The 22,343-nt window shown below is 39.6% G+C and overlaps 2 protein-coding genes across 2 annotated transcripts; both read right to left on the bottom strand.

The window, feature by feature from the left end:
* Nucleotides 1-2,673: 2,673 nt before the first annotated feature.
* Nucleotides 2,674-17,678, bottom strand: aspa (aspartoacylase). Its single transcript, XM_079355988.1, has 7 exons — nucleotides 17,606-17,678; nucleotides 11,760-12,016; nucleotides 8,503-8,698; nucleotides 7,227-7,320; nucleotides 6,981-7,088; nucleotides 4,030-4,139; nucleotides 2,674-3,861 (listed from the first exon to the last, which is right to left on the bottom strand). The coding sequence occupies exons 1-7, from the start codon at nucleotides 17,660-17,662 to the stop codon at nucleotides 3,670-3,672; spliced, it is 1,014 nt and encodes a 337-aa protein (XP_079212114.1). The 5' UTR covers nucleotides 17,663-17,678; the 3' UTR covers nucleotides 2,674-3,669.
* A 91-nt stretch (nucleotides 17,679-17,769) lies between these two features.
* Nucleotides 17,770-22,262, bottom strand: LOC306831751 (uncharacterized protein). Its single transcript, XM_079355975.1, has 5 exons — nucleotides 21,585-22,262; nucleotides 21,228-21,501; nucleotides 21,010-21,131; nucleotides 20,288-20,330; nucleotides 17,770-20,198 (listed from the first exon to the last, which is right to left on the bottom strand). Exons 1-5 carry the CDS (start codon nucleotides 21,776-21,778, stop codon nucleotides 18,201-18,203), a joined length of 2,631 nt encoding a protein of 876 aa, XP_079212101.1. The 5' UTR covers nucleotides 21,779-22,262; the 3' UTR covers nucleotides 17,770-18,200.
* Nucleotides 22,263-22,343: the final 81 nt, after the last annotated feature.

Genomic DNA, 22,343 nt, shown 5'->3' with positions numbered 1-22,343 from the left:
TTCAAGTGCTGCTTGAACAATTGTGTTGTGTATATGTTTTAAAGGACAACGCATCCAAATAAACGCCAAATATCTGGCAGATGTTTTACCTGTAAGACCAACCATGTTTTACTTCATTATCTTCAAATACCTGATGCATGTAGCTGAGATGTAATGACACATCGCCACATGAAAGCCACTTTAAATATGATTTTTTTTTAAATACTCAGTGTTTCTATTTCCATTTATTCAATAATATTAAAGAAGAGGTGATTAACTTTAGTTCAAACACCAACAACGATGGCATTACTCCTGTAGTTTTTAAATTTAGAAATCAAGCTGAACAGACCTATAGACAATTATCTATTAAATTCCTATGGGGGAAATGTTTATATACTTATAATGCCTGAGTAATGTTGAAATATAAAGGAATTAGTAAAATCATATTGAAAAGGGGGAGGGGGTCAACACAATCGTTATTTAGCTGCAATTCTGGAAATCAGCAGAGTAGGCTACATAACACTGTATGATAGGCCTATATATATCACTTATATGAAGTGTAAATAATAAATATGCACACTGATTTTATCTCCACTTAATGCATCAAAAATTACGTGGATGTCAATGAGAACTCTCTAACATGCCTTAAAGGACAGACAATTCCGACATTTCTTGAATGCATCATGTACCTGTTTATTTGAGGCAATGGAGAAGTGCCTCAGAACCATCAGGCTTAACCGTACTGCATATCTTGCTTTGTTGAAAGAGCTTTGTAGTCGTTAAATCACAGACCATGCCATAACTAACACTAGTAAAACACATCTTCATTATCTGGCTTGTTGTGATTGTTATTTTATCTCTGCAGCACTCTTGTTTAGCTTCTCCATCCACTTGATTTGTGGCACATCACGCCCTTCACATTCACCGCTTCATCTTTTTTTTTTTTTTAAATTAAGCCATGAGAAAAACGTTCTGTCTTACCTTGAAAACATTTGATCATGTTGATTGTCATGACTGATGACTAGACAGAGATAGAAATATAAAACCTAATCACTTTGATCTCTGCAGTATCTGTGTTAAAAAGAAATGGTGAAGCAGTCAAGTATCAGTGTTCCAGTAAAACAGAATATAAATGCTTTGCAGCAGAGGAGACAGTTATCATAGCAGGGTAGGGTGAAGGTAGGGATGAACGATTTGTATTTCGGAGTGCCTATTTGGATCTCTGCCCAGAACTGAAAGATCATTCCCCTAAAAGCTTTCACCCAAGAGGAATCATTGATCATCACTGAGAGCCCTGATTGTGTTACTGTAATGAATAGAAGAAAAAGGCTATGGCCAGCCTGTAGTCATGAAACTAAATTACTCATCTGAAAGGCTAACATGACATAGCAGGAAATGTAAGCACCCTTCTGGTTTATCTTGACATCTTTACATCTGTCTTTGGACAACAAGTGTATCTGAGATGTGCAAACTTCTTGTGCTTTACTGATATTATCATTTTAGAAATTGTGAGAACCAAGGTGACTTTTCTCTGTTTGCTCTTTTCAGAGACAATGACATAATCTAAGAAATGGCAGACACACACACACACACACACACACACACACACACACACACACACACACACACAAAGATAGTTGACAGGCAGCATTCTTGGAATCCCATTTCCAAAGGGCATCATTTTCCATTAAACCCCAAACATGTAGCATCATAGAGCTACAGTATGACTGTGCGATTTTGACTTTTATCAAACAGATCTGGAAATGTTGTGAGGCAAATAACAACAATCTCCAGTAATGCTGTAACTCTAGCATTTATTGTGCCAGTAAAAAAAAGTCGAGTAACTGTAAACACACCTGTGTGTCAGCTGTAAACATTGATTATGTTATCTGACACATAATGTATACAGTGTCTTCACAGGATGTTAGCAACAATTTAACAGGTGGGGGTTGTGTTAATGTAAAGTGTCTGGTGTGTTCTATGCCAAAGGAGACACATAGCTTTATTTTAAAATTTCAAAAAGACTATCACTGCTTATTTATGTTTTTGTACATGAGTCTTCAGAAGACGAGCTTAAAATCGGAAGGCTAAATTAGCAGGTGGTTCAAACACAAGTCAAGTATCAAAAGTGCATCAGCCAACTGGAAACAAAATAAGATTGAGAGTTCATCTGGTTTTCAAATTTCACCTATTTGATTATTTTTAACAAAGTGTCTGTATTTTTTATACATTTTAAATTTAACTATTACTCGCTTGCTGAATTCAATTTGATGGTATACTGCATTTTCTGTCAAACAATTTGAGGAACGTTATAAAGGATATAAACAGACATTATTAAATATGTGGGGCATAGTGTTTGCACATCACGCCCTTCACATTCACCGCTTCATCTTTTTTTTTTTTTTAAATTAAGCCATGAGAAAAACGTTCTGTCTTACCTTGAAAACATTTGATCATGTTGATTGTCATGACTGATGACTAGACAGAGATAGAAATATAAAACCTAATCATTGTAGGGTATGTTTCTGGAAAAAAAATTGGGACGTTTAGTTAAGATATAGCCCTTCACTTTTAATTGCAGCAAGGCACATCAAGCAGAGGACTTCGATCTACGCTGATACGTCGCCCTCTGGTGGCTGCAGGCGCAGCTAACATGGATAAACAGGCATTCAGAACCAAAGAAACAACCACAGATTATCACAGTACAAGATTTATTGATTGGATGATTTTTCCACAGGATAGTATTAATCACATAGAAATGGTGCTACTAAGAATATTGCTGAATGAAAAAACGCATGACTGTAGGACCACAGTGAATACACTTTAAGACGACAGAGACGTAAAAAAGATTAGAAAGTATGTCTACTCCCCATGATTCAACAAGTTCTAAACAATCACTTTAAACCAAACATACAATACAAGTATATCAAAATAGACACATGTATATTATTACAAAACACGTTTTTTTTTCAAACGCTACCCCATGTGTACAGAGGAACACAACATCTTATCAAAATAACATCTTAATATCAGACACATTATCTACACATTTCACTCCGAATTTTGTTGTGCAATTTTCTGTGAAATCTCAAGTAAGGCAACGATAGGACAGCACCACAGATGCAACCACAGGAGTTACAGGTAAGTAGAATCAAAAAGGCCACCAACACCCTCCCACAGATGTCACAAATAAATGTGGAGAAGAAGAAGAAGAAGAAGAAGAAGAAGAGGAGGAAAAAGACGACACACGAAAAGAGTTTTGGGTCAAACAGTTGCAGGTTATGATCATCTATGGCCGTCCTGAGCTGTAGTAGAAGTGTGTATATTTATTCATAAGCCATTAATAACAAGGCCTATTCTTTTTATAGTATAAACTGAAAGAATTTAATGTAAATGATTTTTTTTAAATAACAGCAATATCATAAATACTTACCACAGCAATGTACAAGTCTTCAGATCGAAGACTTTCACAGTGACTCTTTGCAAATATTCTTTGCATAGTTATTAGAATATCTGATAGTAAATGCATAGAAAACTAAATCAGTGTGTAAAAGATGATTTCTAATCATTTGTGAGGAAAGGTCTGTTATTTTGTAACAGAACAAAGTGCAAAAAAACTATACACAGATTAATGTTGAGGCTAAAAGAAACGCTATAATCATGATCCCTGTTAGCCTCACAAACCAGTTTTTATGCTTTTCTGGTGGCACTGGCTACCAGAGTTTCTCGCCTGGTTGTTACAAATGCCTGTTGTTTTTCATAATAGGCTGCCTCATTAATAAAAGTGGGATAGACGGTGCCCGGGCCCTGGTAGTGGATGGTCTTTCCGTCAAATGTTTGGAACATAGGGTCGCCGGGGTTTAGTGGTTCCCAGTCACAGTCCTGCAGATACAAACAAAACACGCAAGAAGCACAGAGAAAGAGAGCCTGAGTATGTTGAGCAATATACTCCCAGATCAACCAAAAAAAAAAGGTCTCGAGTACTCCTTCACAATAACTGATTTCATTACTATACTGGAGAGCGGAGGAAGGAAAACCTCAGATTTGTACCTGCAGATTTGGGTGTACCATGGCAATGATGTTTCCATTGGCATCTCGGGGGTAGTCAACACGCTCCAACACCCGGAAAACCTCCACCATACAGGGAGGGAACTCCATACCTAAACAACACACACGCACCCAGTATAGTTAAAGTTATATAAGTTAGATAGCTAGAGCAGGTGCAGGTATGGACCAGCTCCTCGCTATGCTGCTATAGTCCTAGACTAGGCTTAGATTAATTGATTGATCGATTGACACACACAAAAACACATTCAACTTAGTGTCAGGATGTTAAAATATCCTGCATTCAAATAAATAATATATATAATATAAGGAGTATTTGTATAAAGGGAAACAATACAGCTAGGTGATGATCAGAACTTCAGTAAGGTTGGAGAATACAATGGCAACCTTTGAAATAGGTACCCACAGAGGAGATGTACTGATATAAGCATTGAAACAAACCCAGATACAATAACAGTCAGTTCTTGTAGATATTTTTAATGAGCTCGCCGCAAAGTGAGACTTAGCTAACAGCTCAGTTAACATGCTCACAGAGCTCATTCCAAAGAAGTCCAATGTTTACCATGTTCAGCCAGCTAGTTCAGCAAATCACATGTTAATATTTGAACGTTACAACTAACTCGCACTTCACAGTCATGAGGTTTTCTTGATGATTGTAGACTGAAAGACTGACTGTCATGTCAAGCACAAAAGGCTCTGTCACATCTTGTCGTGCATGCCGGTGTGCATATTTGCTACAAATCAGCTGTAAATGTGTCTAACACAGTCACATTAATCTCGCATAAAGAAATATCCTGTCTTATAACTTGGACAACTTTGATAAACCTGAAGGTGCCACACAGCTAGTAGAACATCCGCAGAACATCTTTAGCTCAAACTGCTTTTTCAATAAAAGAAAAAGAATTACGGAACTCACTGCCAGACCACTTTAAATGTATCCCTACATTTGTCACATTAAAAAAATAAAAAAATAATTAAAGCTAATTCAGAAACAAATATTTCGTTTTTACACTTTTCTATTGTGTTCTCTCTGTTATTTTCTTACTTCCACTTTCATTTTGTATTTTTACTGATGTTAATCTGTATTATTATTTTTAATTATTTTTAATATTGTTAATCTGTATTATTATTTCAAAAGTATTTTTAATAATGTTAATCTGTTCAATAAATGAGCTGAATCACTGAGCTTTCAATGCAAGAGGCAGGAGAGCACAAGAAAATGTTCACAACACAACCTCCGTGAAAGTTTTCTCATATCCTTAAAAAAAACAAAAAAAAGACGTTTTGAACTGGACCGACTGTTCCCTCTCTTATGGCTGAACAAGTTGTTTCTTCCTGTTGCTCCGTTTCAAAGCACAGGAACACCGATTCATCACCATGTCCGAGCATTCATCCACACCGACACCACGGTGGCCCCAACGACAGATGATTACCACAATGTTGGCAGTCGGATTCTAACGACGTGGAAACAGACCAACGACCAACAAGCAGCCCATTCAGCGGCAGAGCAGTCGGGGGGGGGGGGGGGGGGATCAGCAGACTGCACCTCACAGTTGGCACTGGGCACCCGTTTACATAAAAGAGGGACCAGCAGGCTGTCTTGCACCTTCATATCTGTTCCTTGGGGTAGAAAAGGAGCAGAGCCGAGGCAGAACGAGCCACATGCAGATACATTTAGATACGTCGGTATAAGTGGATGAATCAGACAGAACAGCCATGGGCGTTCACTCACAAATGACTTCTCATCACAGTGTTTGTGGTAAACAAGAAGACTGTAATCAAATCAGTTTTTCTGTTACGTCACACAACATGACTCACACTACTAAACGCGCTGTGCAAGATTTCAGAAAGGTGGTTTGTTGCTTTTCGTGCAAATTCAAGGTCGAGGTTTCTTTGTCTCCCCGGGGAGAAATTTGTCACGGATACGGGCAAAAAATTGCTGCAGACAATACAAGGGATAAATAAAAACAATTAATACAGATGTGCAAAACATCAGCTTTATCCTGCCAGCCAATTTTATGCACACACTTGTGCTCATGTTTGCTTCAATCTCAAATGCTCTGGCTTTAAAGACTTAAGATATATTGGCTTAAAATGGTAAAAATGGGTCAGCTTTCAAAGTTCAGTTTCATGTAGCAATCAAAAGACCTGAGTGAAAATCAACACCCATTACAAAGAGGACACACAGGTTTAAAAAAATGCCCTATTTTGCTGTTGAGAGCATTTCTCAACATTTGGACAACCACGTCTTTCCGAGTCCACACACAACAACAGACCATGTGACAACAAGCGTGGCACGGTTCCTTCGATTCAGAAACGATGGAGCAGAAGTCCAGCCATCAGAAATGATTCATTTCTCAATGAGTCAATGAACAGTGAGGTACAAAAATGCTATTCACATCATAGTCAGCAATTAGCATACACATGCAACACCAGAAGAGATGCCTGAACGGGCTTCTCAAAGATTTTGACTGCAGTGCTAAAGGATGGCTCGGTCACATTAGATTGCCCTGTATGACGTATTTACATTTCTTTACTCATCCCTGCCGCCTCAGACAGACAACCGTGGTCACCACTCAACACCTGTGGGTGTCACAGATGGCACACTGCGAGGCTCAAGTGCCAGCAGTCAAATAGCGGCTGCGCTTCTTTCTCATAATTGGACTGTTGGATTCGTAATGTAGTAAATATCAGGGACTAGCTACACCTAGTTGAAATCCAATATGAGTAAACTTAAACTTAAACTTTTCAAATGCAAACTGTACATAAGACTCTATATTTCATATTTATTACATATGACATTGGTTTTCGGCTTCTGTGGGGTTTGTTTTTCTAGGAGACTTTAAAATCCCATAATGCAGCAGGTTTTAAAATGTCAGATAAATATGGTTTGTTGTAGGTTCAATGTTTAAGCTCTTATGGTTTTTCTGTCTCACCTTCATTAAACAGCTCGATGAAATCCAGTGCGTGTTTCAGGATTATCCTCATAGCTTCAAAGATGTTACTCCTCAAAACCCCCTGAGGCTGTGGCCCCACCTCCAGACCTGTGATCACACAATCACAACACATAACATATAACTACACTCTGCACTCGAAATAAGTTTGACTTGAGGCCATCTTTAAAAAAATAAATAAATAAATAAAATGTCCCCAGACATTTTGGCAGGACTTGAGAGACTCACCCACAGGGTGCTTGGCAACAGAGCGTGAAGTGGAGTATTTCAACAGAGGATGTTCATTCAGCAGGACAAGACAGCTGGCTGGAGCGATGGCTTTCTGCAACGCAAAATGATGAAAAGAAACATGATCTCAGCTGCTGATCCAAAAATTACTGCACATCAGCTTGAAGGTCTCAAGAAGAAGCACTTTGTGAGCGCTTCATCTGCAGCAAGTCACCGTGACAACAAGCGTGACACATCTGTCACGCAAACATTCGGAAATATGACTACCTGAATGGATCGAGTTGAGTCGTACTCATTCTTGTTCATCTGACAATAGAAGGCTATGTTTTTGGTGTTGTTGGATGTAAACAGGATTAGGAAAAAAAACACAGGCCGGATGTTCATGAATATTGGTTAGAAGGACGTGGCATGGCTCAAGGACGAAACTATATAACATTAAGAAGCAAATCCAGATGTGACTCATGAGCAGAGGTCTGCACTCTCCAAGTTCCCTTCTAGCTCTGATCGCATCAGTGCTTCACATCTCGGCCGCCCATTTCACTCTTTATACAGAATTCTTTTTTTTATTTTTTTATCATTTTCACTCGTGTTTGATAATAGCGTGGTTCTTCAGCTCTGTGGAGGATTCTGTGATGTAAGAGTTTGAAAGACTTTTCTCATAACCTCTGTGTCACAAACAGCGTGTTGGTCTTGGCTGCTCGTTTCTTCCCTGGTGTTGTTCAGCATAACTTGGGTCTCGTGTCACAGAGCAAAAGCTTAAGCAGAAAAAAAATGCATAGTAAAAAAATGTCTTCTAAAAAAGGTAAGGGTTGTATGTAGCATGTTTCTAGAAGTGGAAAATATATTCTTGGATCATATAGGAAAGAAATAAATTAGGTGTGTTCTCAGGCTCTGAGCAGGTAATGACTAACGAAAGCAGCCTCCCTCAGGATTATCTACATGGTTTATCCTTTAGATCCAACACATTATGATTGTATTATTAACACAGGTTAACTGGAGCCCGTCAGGAAAAACATTGTTCTTCCCCACACAGATGGGAAAGAACTACTTTAAACAAGCTTAACTTTTCAGACTTTGGCAAAAAACGTCATCTTTAACAAACTACACACCGCTGTCAAGGGTGTTTATTGTATCCTTGAATGGACTGAACGTACAGAACTTAATAATCAGATGTTCAACTCTAATAAACGGTTAGTAAATATATTAAGAAAGAACAGGCAGAAGGAAGGTCTGCTGATACAGAGAAGTGTGAAGTTCAGCTCCTCCAGGTCGTCACCTTAATGTAGTTCATCATCTGCAGATTAAAGTGGTCTTTGGAGCTCTCCAGGATCAGAGTGCAGCCCATGTTGGAAGTCGTGTTGTGAAGGTCAAAGATAACATCGTACGCATCTGGGGTGCCTTTGGGCCCAAACATCTTGTTGATCTCTTGGGCTCTCTGCACCTCGTAGGGCAAGTCATCTCCTGCTGGGGCACTGCAGGGCACACACACACACACACACAAGCACACACACACGCACGCACGCACACGCACAGTCACACCCACGGAGCATGAGAAAGCAATCAGGACACATTTGACAGCTTATCAGACAAATGTGCTCAAAGGAGAATAAGCAATAAAGAGTGTTAATGATTCACACACTGTCAACTTGACCTGCATGCCCTGTGTTATACTTTCACCTTATTGTCAGTCACAGTGCAAACATTTAACAACTTAAAGAGAACACTCTCTGCTTCTGGGCTCAAGTGGAGAGTGCCTATATGTTCATCAGTCCAAAACATGAATATCAAATATGTTGGATGTGGATAACAGGAAAACCTTAATAACTGTAAACAACGTCGTAATAACTACCGTGATGCTGTCTGTGTTGTGGTAGACTTTCACCATATCAACATGGCATTTTTGGGTGAGGGTTTAAATGCCGTTAGCATGTTGTGTTTAAATGTCTCAGGTTTGAAAATTATTTAAAAATAAATAAAATACAGTATAGAATCTGAGAAATAAAATCATTTAACCAGTTTACGGCTGTAACAGCAATGGATGGTGCAAATATAAATGTAGCCTGTACAATAAGCCACTAGCTGATAACGTTGAATTCACAGCCTAGCAGATAGCACTGTTAGCTAGCTTACATAAATAGCTATAAGTTAAAAAAAAAAAAGGAAAGTAATATCATGTAGATGTTGTAGTAGTAGTAGTAGTAGTAGTAGTACTATTAGTAGTAGTAGTATGTTTATTCAGTCAAAAACAATGGGCGATAAACAGAGAAAAAAAGAAAACACAATTTAACAATTTATGACCAAAGGGTTTAGGCTGAAGTTTAACTTTGAATTGTGTACTAGCCCTGTACACAATTCAGGTAAATTTTCTTCTATGTATACACATGAATATAGAGAAACAAAAAAAAAAGAAACATCAACAGCCGATAATTCTAATACATACAGGAATACCATCAATACACTCCTTGTTTGATTATTGTGAATAAAGTATTGTTTAGCTACAATGGAAATGTAATCACCTTTTTTTGTTTTGGCCCAGGATAAAGAGATATTCCCTTGAGACTGACATGACTACACTCTGAACAGAGAATGAGCGCTTCCACTTTTTTCTCAACTCTTTAGAAGCATTTCAAAATGACCACAGCAGTCCGGGACATTCTCCAAGCGACTGTAGCACAGCCTCTACTGTCCATTATTGTCTTGCCTGTCTAACATCTGTTCTCTTCAGCCCATTTTTCAGGATAAACACCTGGTATTATCTAGATTTTGGGCTGGAAGTGTAGTACACAGGCATAGTGAGAACTAAAGCTGGTGAACACAGCAGCTTGGACTGTAAATATAAGGACGAGCATGAGCTGTGTTAGTCTATTTAAGTTGTTTTTAATCCTCTTATAGGTTGCCTTGACAGAGGCCAAAGGGTTTATAAGCTGAAAAGCAGCAGAAACATCTTTTTAAAAAAAAAAAGAAAAAAAAAAAAGGTCCAATGTGGCAGTGAAAGTGATTTCCACCATTCTGTGAAATATGAGCTTTTTACATATTTGAAGTAGACAGTAGAAAGTCAAATAATAATACATTCATTCTTTTTTCATGTCAAGGTGAATATTTTCTGAACAAAAATTAAAACACTGAATAAAATGACTGAAGCGTTGAAATATGAACACTTGATAAGAATTGCAATTTCAAGTTTAATTTGAGCAGTGTTCTTGGAAACACAGGACACTGTGTATATTAGCTTACACTAATAAATATACATTGTGAGATACTTGTAATAACGATATAATAATACTAACACAGTCGTTATCATTTAACTTTATGAACTCCATAGTCCAAAAAAGCCACTAAAAAGCACATAGAGAAATATTAGACTATTATTATAATAATAACGTCTCAACAGGGTCCAGTAGAATAGAACAGAAGATCCCTGTGGATGTTATTAAAGGTTTCAGATGGTGAAACATGAATAGTGGATTGCTGTTATTCAACCACATTAGTAAATAGGCTTCTGTGTGAGTTCATGCACAATGAGTCCATGAGCCAGCGTTTGCGTAAGACTTGACGTTCCGCTGTGGTGCACACGAAGAGGCTCGCTTTAAACAGAGAGGGAAGAAATGTTAAAGTCTTTTATCCTTTTGCAGAGCGGTCACGTTCCGCTCACGTTTTTCTCCTGCTGGTTTAAGTCAGGATGGAGGCGGAGAGAGGACACGCTGCTCTGCTGTTATTGGCGGGGGGTCGGGGGGAGGGGGGGTATGTGTGGATGTAGGGGGGGGGGGGACATGGACGATGGTAAACAGTCCACCTGTGATAATAGCTGTTCAAGTGGAGTATCCCCGTGATTTTTGAAGGAGAGCCTGCATCACGGTGTCACCTCTTTCTGCCCTTTAGGCCTACTTCATTAATTAAAACGGTATTCCCATTATTACTAGCACATGCTGTTTATTCTAATCACGGTACTATTATTATTGGGCTACTAATAATATTGATATTGCCATTATTACTATAAAGCGATGAATATTAACGTGACATTTTTCCCCCTGCAAAAGATCTTTTGATATGGACTATACATATAGGCTACGTACAGCACATAATAGTCATATTTTGTCGATGTGTGTGTGTGTTGCAGAACTGTATTACGCTACATATACACGGACATTTACACAAAACTGCAAGAGTTTCAAATGTGAGGCCTTAACATGAACCACAACGAGGCTTTTCATTCACAAGAAAATGTGTTCAGGACAAAATGTACATAAACACATCAAGACAAGGTCAAGGTTTACAGTAGGATATGTATATGCACGTGCAGTGTGTTATTATTATTAATATCAATATTTTCTATAGTATTGAGCGACTAAACTAATACATGACATAAACCAATTAATAACCAATAATACAATAAATGTGGAGCAGTTTGTGGTTCCATTCCATGACAAAGTTTCCGTTCATGAGCATGACAGCAGAGCAGACATGAAGAACAACAACACGCACAGACAGCAGCAGACACAGTGACAGGACAGCTCCGGGCTCTCCCGTGTTTACCTCAGGTTCTCCGGACTGAAGGCTCGGTTCAGGTCCGTGTCCACGTATCTCGTGCACTTCTCCACAGCTTTTGGGTTGGTGATGAACGGTTTGGTCTCGACTCGTTTCCTCTGGACCTCGGCGCTGTTTTTCATCCACAAGTTGACGAGCGTCACGCCTGACATCTCGTTCCCGTGCGTCCCCCCGAAAATAGCCACCCGCCTGGCCTCGGTGAAGCACGCGCTGTTATTGTACGATGACATGACTGGATGGTAACACTGAGTGGAGAGGGGGGGAAAAACGAGGAAGAAGACACACTAAAGGTGTCAGAGGCTTAAGCAGCGGAGTAAAAGTTTCCAGCTGGAGCTCCACAGCCTCTCCGTTTAAAAGCCTGCTGTGGCTGCGCGATTACGTAACGTGCCCGCGGGCTTGTTGTGGTCAGTCAGCGTGCGTAAAATGAGCTGAGTACTGCACGACATGTCTCGAGTAGCAGGCGAAACGGCTGTTAACGATGTTCCTCCCTTTTGTTTATGCTGCCACTCTTCGTTTCCCTTTCTGAGATTATTTAGGGATAATTTCCGGTCAATTTCCTACAAAATAAAATGTAACCAAAATAATCTTCCCATATAAAACCATCTACAAATTGCATGTCAAGCGAGAAGTGGCGGGATACGATACTTCCTTGTGTGACCTTCAAAATAAAGCTATTTGACATTTTAATGAAAATGGCAGGAAAATTTGACTGTTAAGGAAAATTGGTATTGAAAACAACCCAGCTCCCTTTTTCATACATCAACGGTGTCACGCTTAAATGGTAACCTGGAAAGTATAGGCTACTGTCTTTATAGCATAATACATTTAAATGATATACATTTGTCTCATACCAGTTCGTTTCATAGCTTTAAATTAGTGTGTGGATACATATATTGCCATTGGTATAATTGTCCAATTTTAAATTTGTGTGTAGCTGTATGTCTTTTAAATAAAGACATATATACTCAACAAAAATATAAACGCAACACTTTTGTTTTTGCTCCCATTTGTCATGAGATGGACTCAAAGATCTAAAATTCATTCCAGATACACAATATTACCATTTCTCTCAAACATTGTTCATAAATCTGTCTAAATGTGTGATAGTGAGCACTTTTGCTTTGCTGAGACAATCCATCCCACCTCACAGGTGTGCCACATCAAGATGCTCATCAGACACCATGATTAGTGCATAGGTGTACCTTAGACTGTCCACAATAAAAGGCCACCCTGAAATGTGCAGTTTTTGCTTTATTGAGGGTCTGGGGACTCAGAACCAGTCAGTATCTGGTGTGACCACCATTTGCCTCATGCAGTGCAACACATCTTCTTCCCATAGAGTTTATCAGATTGTCAATTGTGGCCTGTGGAATGTTGGTCCACTCCTCTTCAATGGCTGTGCGAAGTTGCTGGATATTAGTGGGAACTGGTACGCGCTGTCGTATACGCCGGTCAAGCACATCCCAAACATGCTCAATGGGTGACATGTCCGGTGAGTATGCTGGCCATGCAAGAACTGGGACATTTTCAGCTTCCAAGAATTGTGTACAGATCCTTGCAACATGGGGCCGTGCATTATCTTGCTGAAACATGAGGTGATGTTCATGGATGTATGGCACAACAATGGGCCTCAGGATCTCATCACGGTATCTCTGTGCATTCAAAATGCCATCAATAAAATGCACCTGTGTTCTTCGTCCATAACAGATGCCTGCCCATACCATAACCCCACCACCACCATGGGCCACTCGATCCACAACATTGACATCAGCAAAGCGCTCACCCACACGACGCCACACACGCTGTCTGCCATCTGCCCTGAACAATGTAAACCGAGATTCATCCGTGAAGAGAACACCTCTCCAACGTGCCAGACGCCATCGAATGTGAGCATTTGCCCACTCAAGTCTGTTACGGCGACGATCTGGAGTCAGGTTAAGACCCCGATGAGGACGACGAGCATGCAGTTGAGCTTCCCTGAGACGGTTTCTGACAGTTTGTGCAGAAATTCTTTGGTTATGCAAACCAATTGTTTCAGCAGCTGTCTGAGTAGCTGGTCTCAGACGATCTTGGAGGTGAACCTGCTGGATGTGGAGGTCCTGGGCTGGTGTGGTTACACGTGGTCTGCGGTTGTGAGGCCGGTTGGATGTACTGCCATATTCTCTGAAACGCCTTTGGAGACGGCTTATGGTGGAGAAATGAACATTCAATGCCCGAGCAACAGATCTGGTTGACATTCCTGCTGTCAGCATGCCAATTGCACGCTCCCTCAATGCTTGCGCCATCTGTGGCATTTTGCTGTGAGACAAAACTGCACATTTCAGAGTGGCCTTTTATTGTGGACAGTCTAAGGTACACCTATGCACTAATCATGGTGTCTGATGAGCATCTTGATGTGGCACACCTGTGAGGTGGGATGGATTGTCTCAGCAAAGCAAAAGTGCTCACTATCACACATTTAGACAGATTTATGAACAATGTTTGAGAGAAATGGTAATATTGTGTATCTGGAATGAATTTTAGATCTTTGAGTCCATCTCATGACAAATGGGAGCAAAAACAAAAGTGTTGCGTTTATATTTTTGTTGAGTGTATATTATACTTGAGTGGACAGAAATAAAAACATTCCTTTCTTTCTGGTGTTTTCTTTGATTGATCTCATTAATAAATTTTTATTTTCTTTGATATAAACATATTGTTCTTAGCTCACTTGTTGTATTATGTATTTAATACCACAATGCATTTCCCAGTTTGGGATTAACACGTATCTATCCATTAAATTAGTTTATAAAAATACCTGGGATCGAATACGATTTCAGTGTAGCTTGAAATACATGCAGGTATTACATACATACAAACTGTCAATGTTTTAACTAAAGCAGTCACAATGAATTAACTATTAAACCCAGTAATGCTTGTCATCCCATAAGGCTTTTGTTACATTTATAGAAAACAGTGATTGCTATTCAGACCAACAAATTATTTAAGTCTTTGTATTTTTTATTTAATTAATGTAAACTGGCTCATAGCTGTTCTTTTTTCTTTTTTGTTATTGATGCTGTTTATATTCTCCGTTTTACTGTTTTTGGAGCTGTTGTAACACCCACATTTCTCCCATTGGGGGATCAATAAAGATTATCCTTATCCTTGGATTATTTGCAGTTTACGGGCTGCTAACAATTGAATTTCAAACTTTTAGCACCAGTTCAGGTTCAGGCAGGTTTAGTTTGTTGAAGACCATTTGTTCATCAGTGAGAAGATGCTTCCAATATTCCCACAACCTCCAACCAAATAAAATAAATACGACCCCACCTACCAATGTCCTTGTCTCTGAATGCTCTATTAAACCCTCTTCCGCCCTTTCAGAAACCACGCTTAAACCTGGAGGACAGCGACACTACCTGCTTTTAATCAACCCATGCACACACTTACACACAAACCAGCACATGCAGCCATGATGGATGTCCTTCTCCTCTTGCTAGTGTACAAAATAATTATCTGTCACCTTCCAGCCTTGAGGAGAGAGATGCTTTTAAAAAAATTTAAACCCTTCGCAGGCATCATCCCCAACAAGCCCTCGTGGAGGTCGGCCTGGGTGCAGAGCTACTCATGCAGAGAAGTGTCACTTCCTCGTCCTTCATGTATTACTTCTTGGCTCTTGGAGCATTCACTCTGCATGTTCAATTAATACTTTATGCTTAATTAGTGTATGTTTTTCAGCATATATGACACTTAAATTTGATCATGCGTATACCTTAAAAAAAACTTCACACATAACCTTGCATTTGCTGCTTGGAGTTTACCAGACCTCCTCCCCCCAAGAGTCTAAGGCAATAGCAACATAACTCCGAGCTGGTTCAAGCCTGAACCATCAAAAAGGAAAGTTTTAAACATACTTTTATAAGTAGAGGCGCTCTGCCGTCTGACCCTGACTGGTAGATGGTTCTAAAGGAGTGGTGCTACTTATAGAGACTTCAGGCACCTCAGGCAGGCCTGCATTCTGAGACGATAATGTTTTTGAGGGATAATATGGCTCTATGAGCCTCTTAAAATCTAATTATTGTTCTTCCTTCATAAATGCATTTTGTCTACCATGTATTCTTCTGTTGATGTTTTCTGCTGTGATTTTACAGCTTTTTGCATTTCATAAAGATACATGATTTTGTTAGAAGGTATGCTCCAATCCATTGTTTAGTTAGCCGTTATTAGTGACACCTGGCAAAGCTTGAAAAGACCCCTCCTTCTTTTCACTCTCAGCTGCCACTGTGCAGAAGTGTACCCTCACACTCATGTTAACTTGAATAATGTAGGCTACATTATACTTATCCCGTCTTGTTGTGATGGTTGGGAAGGATAGCTCTTTGTACTTTTTTTTTTAAGTTTGACTTCAAGTGTAGTTGTTTTATTTGGTTGTTTAAAACAGCATCGTTTTCATCCCTTGCCAAGATTGCAGTTGTAAGGTTGCATAATGCGAACACGTCACTATGCTTTCTCGTGTTACAAGTGTAAATTAATGAAGTTTGCATAAAGAAAAGAAACGTAAGTGGAAGACAGTATAATTTACAAGCACTAATATGATGAAAAGATGTGAGAGGGAGCTCCCAGCAGAAGTCCCGACACATTGAGCTTTTGCCACCCCGAGGTAAGTTAGGGTTAAGTTTCTTTGACAGGCTAGGTGTTCAGATTATTTCAAGCCAATTTAATTATCTATGGGGTTTACATTAAATGAAATCTTTCTTCTCTTAGGTTTAACCAAATAATTGACTGTAACAATGAGGCTCCCTGAAAAAAAAAAAAAAAAAGTCTGAAATGAATAATGTCATCTCTGAACTTGTACCTGGAAAGGGTGAAAAAAAACTCCAGGGTCAATCTTTAGACCTTACACCTCCAAAAGGAAAGAAAAAAAGACATGGAACTCTCTAGTATGGATAACCCTTCACTTCATTTAATGTCCACAGTTCAGTGTTGGATAACAAACGTTTGACTTATAGACACTGCACACAATCATTTGATTGAAGCTAAATTAGAAACCTGGAAAAAAGTACAAGAATATATACGACAGAATAAAATTCATATTCATATTTAATGGCATGCTCCTGATATTGAATTTCAGACATAAAACAGACTGAGGATCCAATAATTAGATTACCTATTGGAGCATACCAAAGGGATTGAAATAAGACACTAAAAAGAAACTACACTCAAGAGAGTTTTCTTAAAAGCACCTGAATGCTGGTTGGACATTTTGAAACTCTCAAGTGTGGCAGGAATTTGGATTGAAGAGCTGTATTGTGTTTTTTGTTACACTGAAGCAGACAGCACATTTTGCAGGAGCGGAGACTAAATGTTGGAGGCAGTATGGATTTTAGGGATTCAACCACTGGCAGACTGTCTGTCAGTGCTCAGAGAAAAAAACCTCTTTGTAGTTAGAGTATAAAAAAACTACTGAAAAGCATTCTTATTATGGACCTGTCCTGCAATTTACTACATTATCTTGAGGAACTGTAGAATGTTTGACATATTGTTCTTATGTACTAGGTGCTGGTTTTTTCATGATACAGAAAGAGTGATACTGTAAATGATAAGTCATGGAAAGAATCACTTTCTCTTGGCGTCTACACAAAGACATTAAAGACCCCTGTGGACAGATTTTGTGGAGGTGACAGATCAAGCAAACTTCATTGATATTTGTTTTTCTTTTTCCACTTCTCAAGTCTTTTTCGGATATAACATCTCCCACATTGTGCTTAGTTGTTCATATTCGTTTTTTTCCATCACAATTCATCCTATTACAGCATGTTGCGATCTGTAAATCTGAATTACTAACCACATACTTGCATATGAGCTCCCGTGTCTTGTGGGTTCCTCATAATTGTTGGTGGTGGCGGCATGTTGCTACAGACCCCCTCCTCCTTCTGTGTCAGCCATGAATAAGAAGCCTCCACCTCAACTGCAAGGAAGTGTGGACAACAGGCGAGAAAATACAAAGGAGTAGTCCTTTCTGCATTTTATACCATCTCCTGCTGTCTCATTTTTATTAAGAGATAACAGTTGTGAATCGTTATAAATAATGATTGATAATACTGTCTGCCATCCAAAAAACTAAAATAAAAAATAAAGACAAGCAAATAAAAGAACAAGATAAGACTTCCTCAGGATTTCTCATCGGAAACTCAAAGTCAAATAAAATCATAAACTTTCCATATTTTCCTCCAAGAGTGTCATGTACTGTACAGCTTTCATGACCAAACAGTTTTTAAACCGAGTTTAGCTCGACATCAAAAGATTGTGAAGCATATCAGTAAATATCATTTGATACAAAACTAAATTAAAAAAGCTCTCGTTAAAACTTCACAGCCGCCACCTTTCCGTGTTTCAATCCACCACTTGGCCTGCCAGTCTTTATATAATCCCATCAAGTCCCATAATCTAAAAATCTGTAAGGAAATCCTCCTCGGGATTAAGCAGTTTCCTCTTTAATTTAGAGTGCTTTCTTTCCGTGAGTCCGTTTAATGACATTTGGGGTTTTAAAAAACAAGTCTCTGATGGAACTTGGCCGCTGTGTGTGACGTTCTGCTTCGCTGATTGCGTTGTTCTCTCCTTTTCGTCTTGGGGCTCTAAATGGACAGACTCTGTCACAGATTTCACCCCAAAGGAAACCTTGTCAGTGTGTTTTACCCGCTTCTTCTTTTTCTTCTCACTTACATCGAAGGGAGTCTCTGAGATTGCTGATTCCGTTTCTTCTGTTGGACTTTCGTGCATCACGTGGCTTGTTGCGTCTTCTCGCCGTTTCTTCTTCCTATTCTTTTTCAACGCAGCAGCCTCGCCTGTTGAAGACGGAGCTGCATCCGCCGAACTTTCCAAACTTTCCACTGGAGTCATCAGTTCAGCTTCATTTCCTGTTTGTCTCCTTTCCCCGCCTGGGTCTGTGATTCCACACGAGCTCCTCTGACACGTTGTGTTAGGTACTTTCTCAAAATCCTGCTCACGATCTATTTCAACACCATTCTCCACTTCCGACATTGTTCTCTTTCCTTTCTTCTTCTTCTTTTTCCTGTCCTCTTTGTTTAATTTCTCCAAATGTCCGGACATTTCTTCAGATTCCGTCTCCAGATTTCCAGCCCAGACGTAAGCCTTTAAAGACGGTGAAGACTCTGAATCAGCACAGAGGAAGGATGAGGACTTTTCCTTCACAGACACTAAATCATCGTTTTGTACCGTATTGTCTTCAGACCTCTTTTTCTTCTTCTTTTTCCGAACCCTTACTTCAGCATTTTGGTCTCCAATGCTCTCTTCTGTTTTTAGAATACCATCTTCATCTGCAACATTTTTCTTTTCTTCAGGAATAAAAGAGTTATCCACCCCCTCAATTGAAGTTTTCTTCTTCTTTGTCTTTTTTGGTGACGTCTCCACTGTCTCTGCGGCATCATTAACAGAGCTATCTACACACTCTCCTCCTTGTTGAGAAGCCTCCTTGGAGGACGAGTGTTTCTTCTTTTTATGCTTTTTTCTTTTGACAAAACTGGATTCTAAAATTTCCTGAGAAGCTGTTAAATCATTCCCTTCCTCCGCAACAATGATCCCTTCTTCTTTTTTCCTTTTTTTATGTTTCTTCTGCGTCGTCACGTTGTCATTAAAAGCTTCAGACGCAGCACCGGACTGTAGCTGCTCCTCGTCCTTCTCACTTTTACTTTTCTTCTTCTTCTTCTTGCCGCCGTTTTCTGTACTGGAGCTCAACAAATCAGATTCGGATTTATTGACATTTTCGGCAGCTGCCTCTCTCTTTTTTCTCTTCTTCTTTTCTTTCGAATCAGGGGTGTCGCTCCCTTCGTGCCCCTGCATGCTACCTTCGTTTAATGGGCTCTCGGTCACATTCATAGGCGTCGTACCCTGCGCCTCCTCCTCACCCCGGCTCCTGTCTTTGTCTTTTTTCTTCTTCTTTCTTTTCTTTACCATCGCTTCATCACACAACGAGTCAGCTCGCGTGTCACTCGTAAGGCCTGCTGGGCCGTGGAGTCTCTCAAACTGTGCTGTCTGAGACAGATTGTCGATGTGTAAAACTTCAGTCGCCGCTTCTGTTACAGGTGCCGTTGCCTCACTCTCGCTCCACGCCTTTCCCTCTTTCGCTTTCTTCTTCTTTTTGTCTCTCACAAGGAGTCCCTCTGTCTTGTGCGTTTCAGCTTGGTTCAGAGAGTCACCAGCTCCAGGTGCTGGTTCATCTTTCTTCGCTTCAACTCGACTAGCAGACTCGGACGTGCTCCCTGATGACGTCGCCTTTGCTGCTACCTTGCGTGAAGTCTTGCATTGTTTTCCCTGTGAGGGTTCTTGTCTGGTGTTGGTAGCGTTCCTCTGCTTTTTCTGTGCTACCTGCTGGCACCAGGTTTGTTGGCTCTTTCTCTTTAATGGCACTGCAAAAGCTTTTTTTTCCTGCAAGATGACAAACAGTAAGAGACTAAAAATTGAACAACACCTGCTGGTAGATGCAAAAAAAAATGTTGTTTGAATAGCCAGCTTACCACTACTCTGATGTCCTTGTTACCTGACCATTCTTCTTCTTCCCTATAAAAAAAAAAGAACAGACACGTTTTTTAACAAAAAATTAATTCTTACTTTGTACACTCTTGTATCATGGGATTATTCCATCTAGTCCTAAAATTGAACTAATACTGACTTTTGCAATTTAAAGTACTTTGTTGGTTTTGTTTAGAAATTGAGCTCTGCTATTTCAAAAAATGCCCTTAGTTTGTTTAAAGGTCTCAGCTTCCTCAGCGTTTCTGCCCTCACAGCGCTCTTAGCGTAAATAATTCATTTAACACTTGAGCACTGCTGTGTTCATCAATGTCACTTCTCCCTTGATCTAAATTGAGACGCGCAGAACTAGTGAATTTGCCAACAAACTTCATGTCACACTCTTGTTCTCAGGTTCTCAATGTCTAGAACTGCTCGTAATGACAGGATCAACACTTACTGCTTCTCTCTCCTGCTGACACCATCATGGGCCTACTTACACATATTAAAATGTAATGGTCCAAAGATGGATCTTTGGGGAACTCAATTATTTCAGAGTATTTGGAGATTATGAAACACTGAAAAAAGTGACCTAGAAATGTAAAGCTCCCTTCCGTCTGACATTGTCATTATTATGACAGTAACATTTGATAGATGTGGACGACTCTTTAAAGACTCAAACACTTCCTCTCAATAAGTGTGATTATTACTCATAAAAAAAAAAACTTACTCTGAGAGAGGAGACACGGGATCCATGTCGACTGTTAGTAAAGACGAGTCCACTTCATCTTCTCTTTCAAAGCCCAGCCACATCTTTTGGACACATTTAAAGAAGCCTCCCATTGCATAGTTCTGAAAAGTAATAAAAATATAACAACTTCAAGCATGTATACAACAGCAACCAGCCACAACCAAAAAATGTGTATCACTAGAGTGTCTTATCATTACATGAAGGTGTTTGTTGTGATAGCTTTGAGTGCGTTTGCTTCTTGGTCTGGACTTCCTCTCTGCCAGGAAAGAGAAACTGAACAGCGGAAGTTTGTATTTCTTCTTTCTCTTGTCAGTTTTGGATGCTTCGTCGGAGGCTGATGATGAAGAGTCATCTCCCCCTTCTGCTAGATCTCTGAGAGGTGTGTGGTCTGATCCCAGGTTATAGTGGCTTGTACTGGACCTTACATGCTGAGGAGGTTTCTGAGTTATAAACAGGCTGTCTCCTGACTCACTGTAGAGACACAAACACATGTCGAGGAGGTCAAACTGAAGGTTCTCATGCTGCAGTTAAAACACAAGTTCTGTCACTCTTACCTGTCTGCTTTTGTCGGCGTGCAAGAAACTGTATTCTGTGCGTTCTGTCCAATTGAGAGAGCAAGATATCGCGATACTTTCTCTACATACTGTGGAGGTGATGTGTCCAGGACAATGTTGCAGGAATTAGCCGATAAAACCTCTGCGATGGTGTCAGAATTAGTCCAACGTAGTGAATTATCCACTCCTGTCATTGTGTAGTAAGCAAGTGAGTGAAGAAGCAGAAGTTTTCATTCGCAAAAACAAGTACGAGATTAAATCCGTTCAAAGCCTTCAACGAAAATATTCCCGAAACGTGTTTGTAAGAGATATACATAAAGAATATGTGATGGTATATTTTTAACTTATTCTAGTTCGTGTCGTTAAATAACTTTTAGCTGCACCAAAACAAACAAGGGGTCAGCATCACCCCACATGTGGTTCTGTGTCAACCAGGAAGTGCTTCGACGTCATCAACGTGACGAGTAATCATGTGACCAAACACCAAAGAGGAGGCAGAATCAGAAGACACTCAAGCAAACAAAATGATTCACTCTTTACACTTCCGTTTTTGTTTGCACTGTTAAACCACAGTATATCTACGTGAGCTTCTGATCAGATACCACCTTTTTATTATATACTAAATTTAGAAATATTTTGATGTGTAAATATGAACACAATACAAGCATTCCGAGATCCTGAAACTTAAGGTAGCTTGAATAAACTGTGCAGGAAAGCGGTCCAGGAACTAGGCAGGCAATTCTCTTGTAATGGTTTATT

Source organism: Symphodus melops (assembly GCF_947650265.1).
Source record: "Symphodus melops genome assembly, chromosome: 11".
In the NCBI taxonomy this organism is placed as follows: Eukaryota; Metazoa; Chordata; class Actinopteri; order Labriformes; family Labridae; genus Symphodus; species Symphodus melops.
This window is presented reverse-complemented; position numbering and strand designations above follow the sequence as displayed.

What these genes read in the sequence shown, in the direction of transcription:
- aspa (XM_079355988.1), bottom strand. Translation starts at nt 17,662, where the DNA reads ATGCCGCCACCACCAACAATTATGAGGAACCCACAAGACACGGGAGCT. An exon ending in TTCAGTCCGGAGAACCTGAG is followed by an intron (nt 8,699 to 11,759) that starts GTAAACACGGGA and finishes TGTGCCCTGCAG; the next exon opens with TGCCCCAGCAGGAGATGACT. An exon ending in TGTTGCCAAGCACCCTGTGG is followed by an intron (nt 7,089 to 7,226) that starts GTGAGTCTCTCA and finishes GTGTGATCACAG; the next exon opens with GTCTGGAGGTGGGGCCACAG.
- LOC306831751 (XM_079355975.1), bottom strand. Translation starts at nt 21,778, where the DNA reads ATGACAGGAGTGGATAATTCACTACGTTGGACTAATTCTGACACCATC. An exon ending in ACGCCGACAAAAGCAGACAG is followed by an intron (nt 21,502 to 21,584) that starts GTAAGAGTGACA and finishes GTGTCTCTACAG; the next exon opens with TGAGTCAGGAGACAGCCTGT. An exon ending in ATCACAACAAACACCTTCAT is followed by an intron (nt 21,132 to 21,227) that starts GTAATGATAAGA and finishes ATTACTTTTCAG; the next exon opens with AACTATGCAATGGGAGGCTT.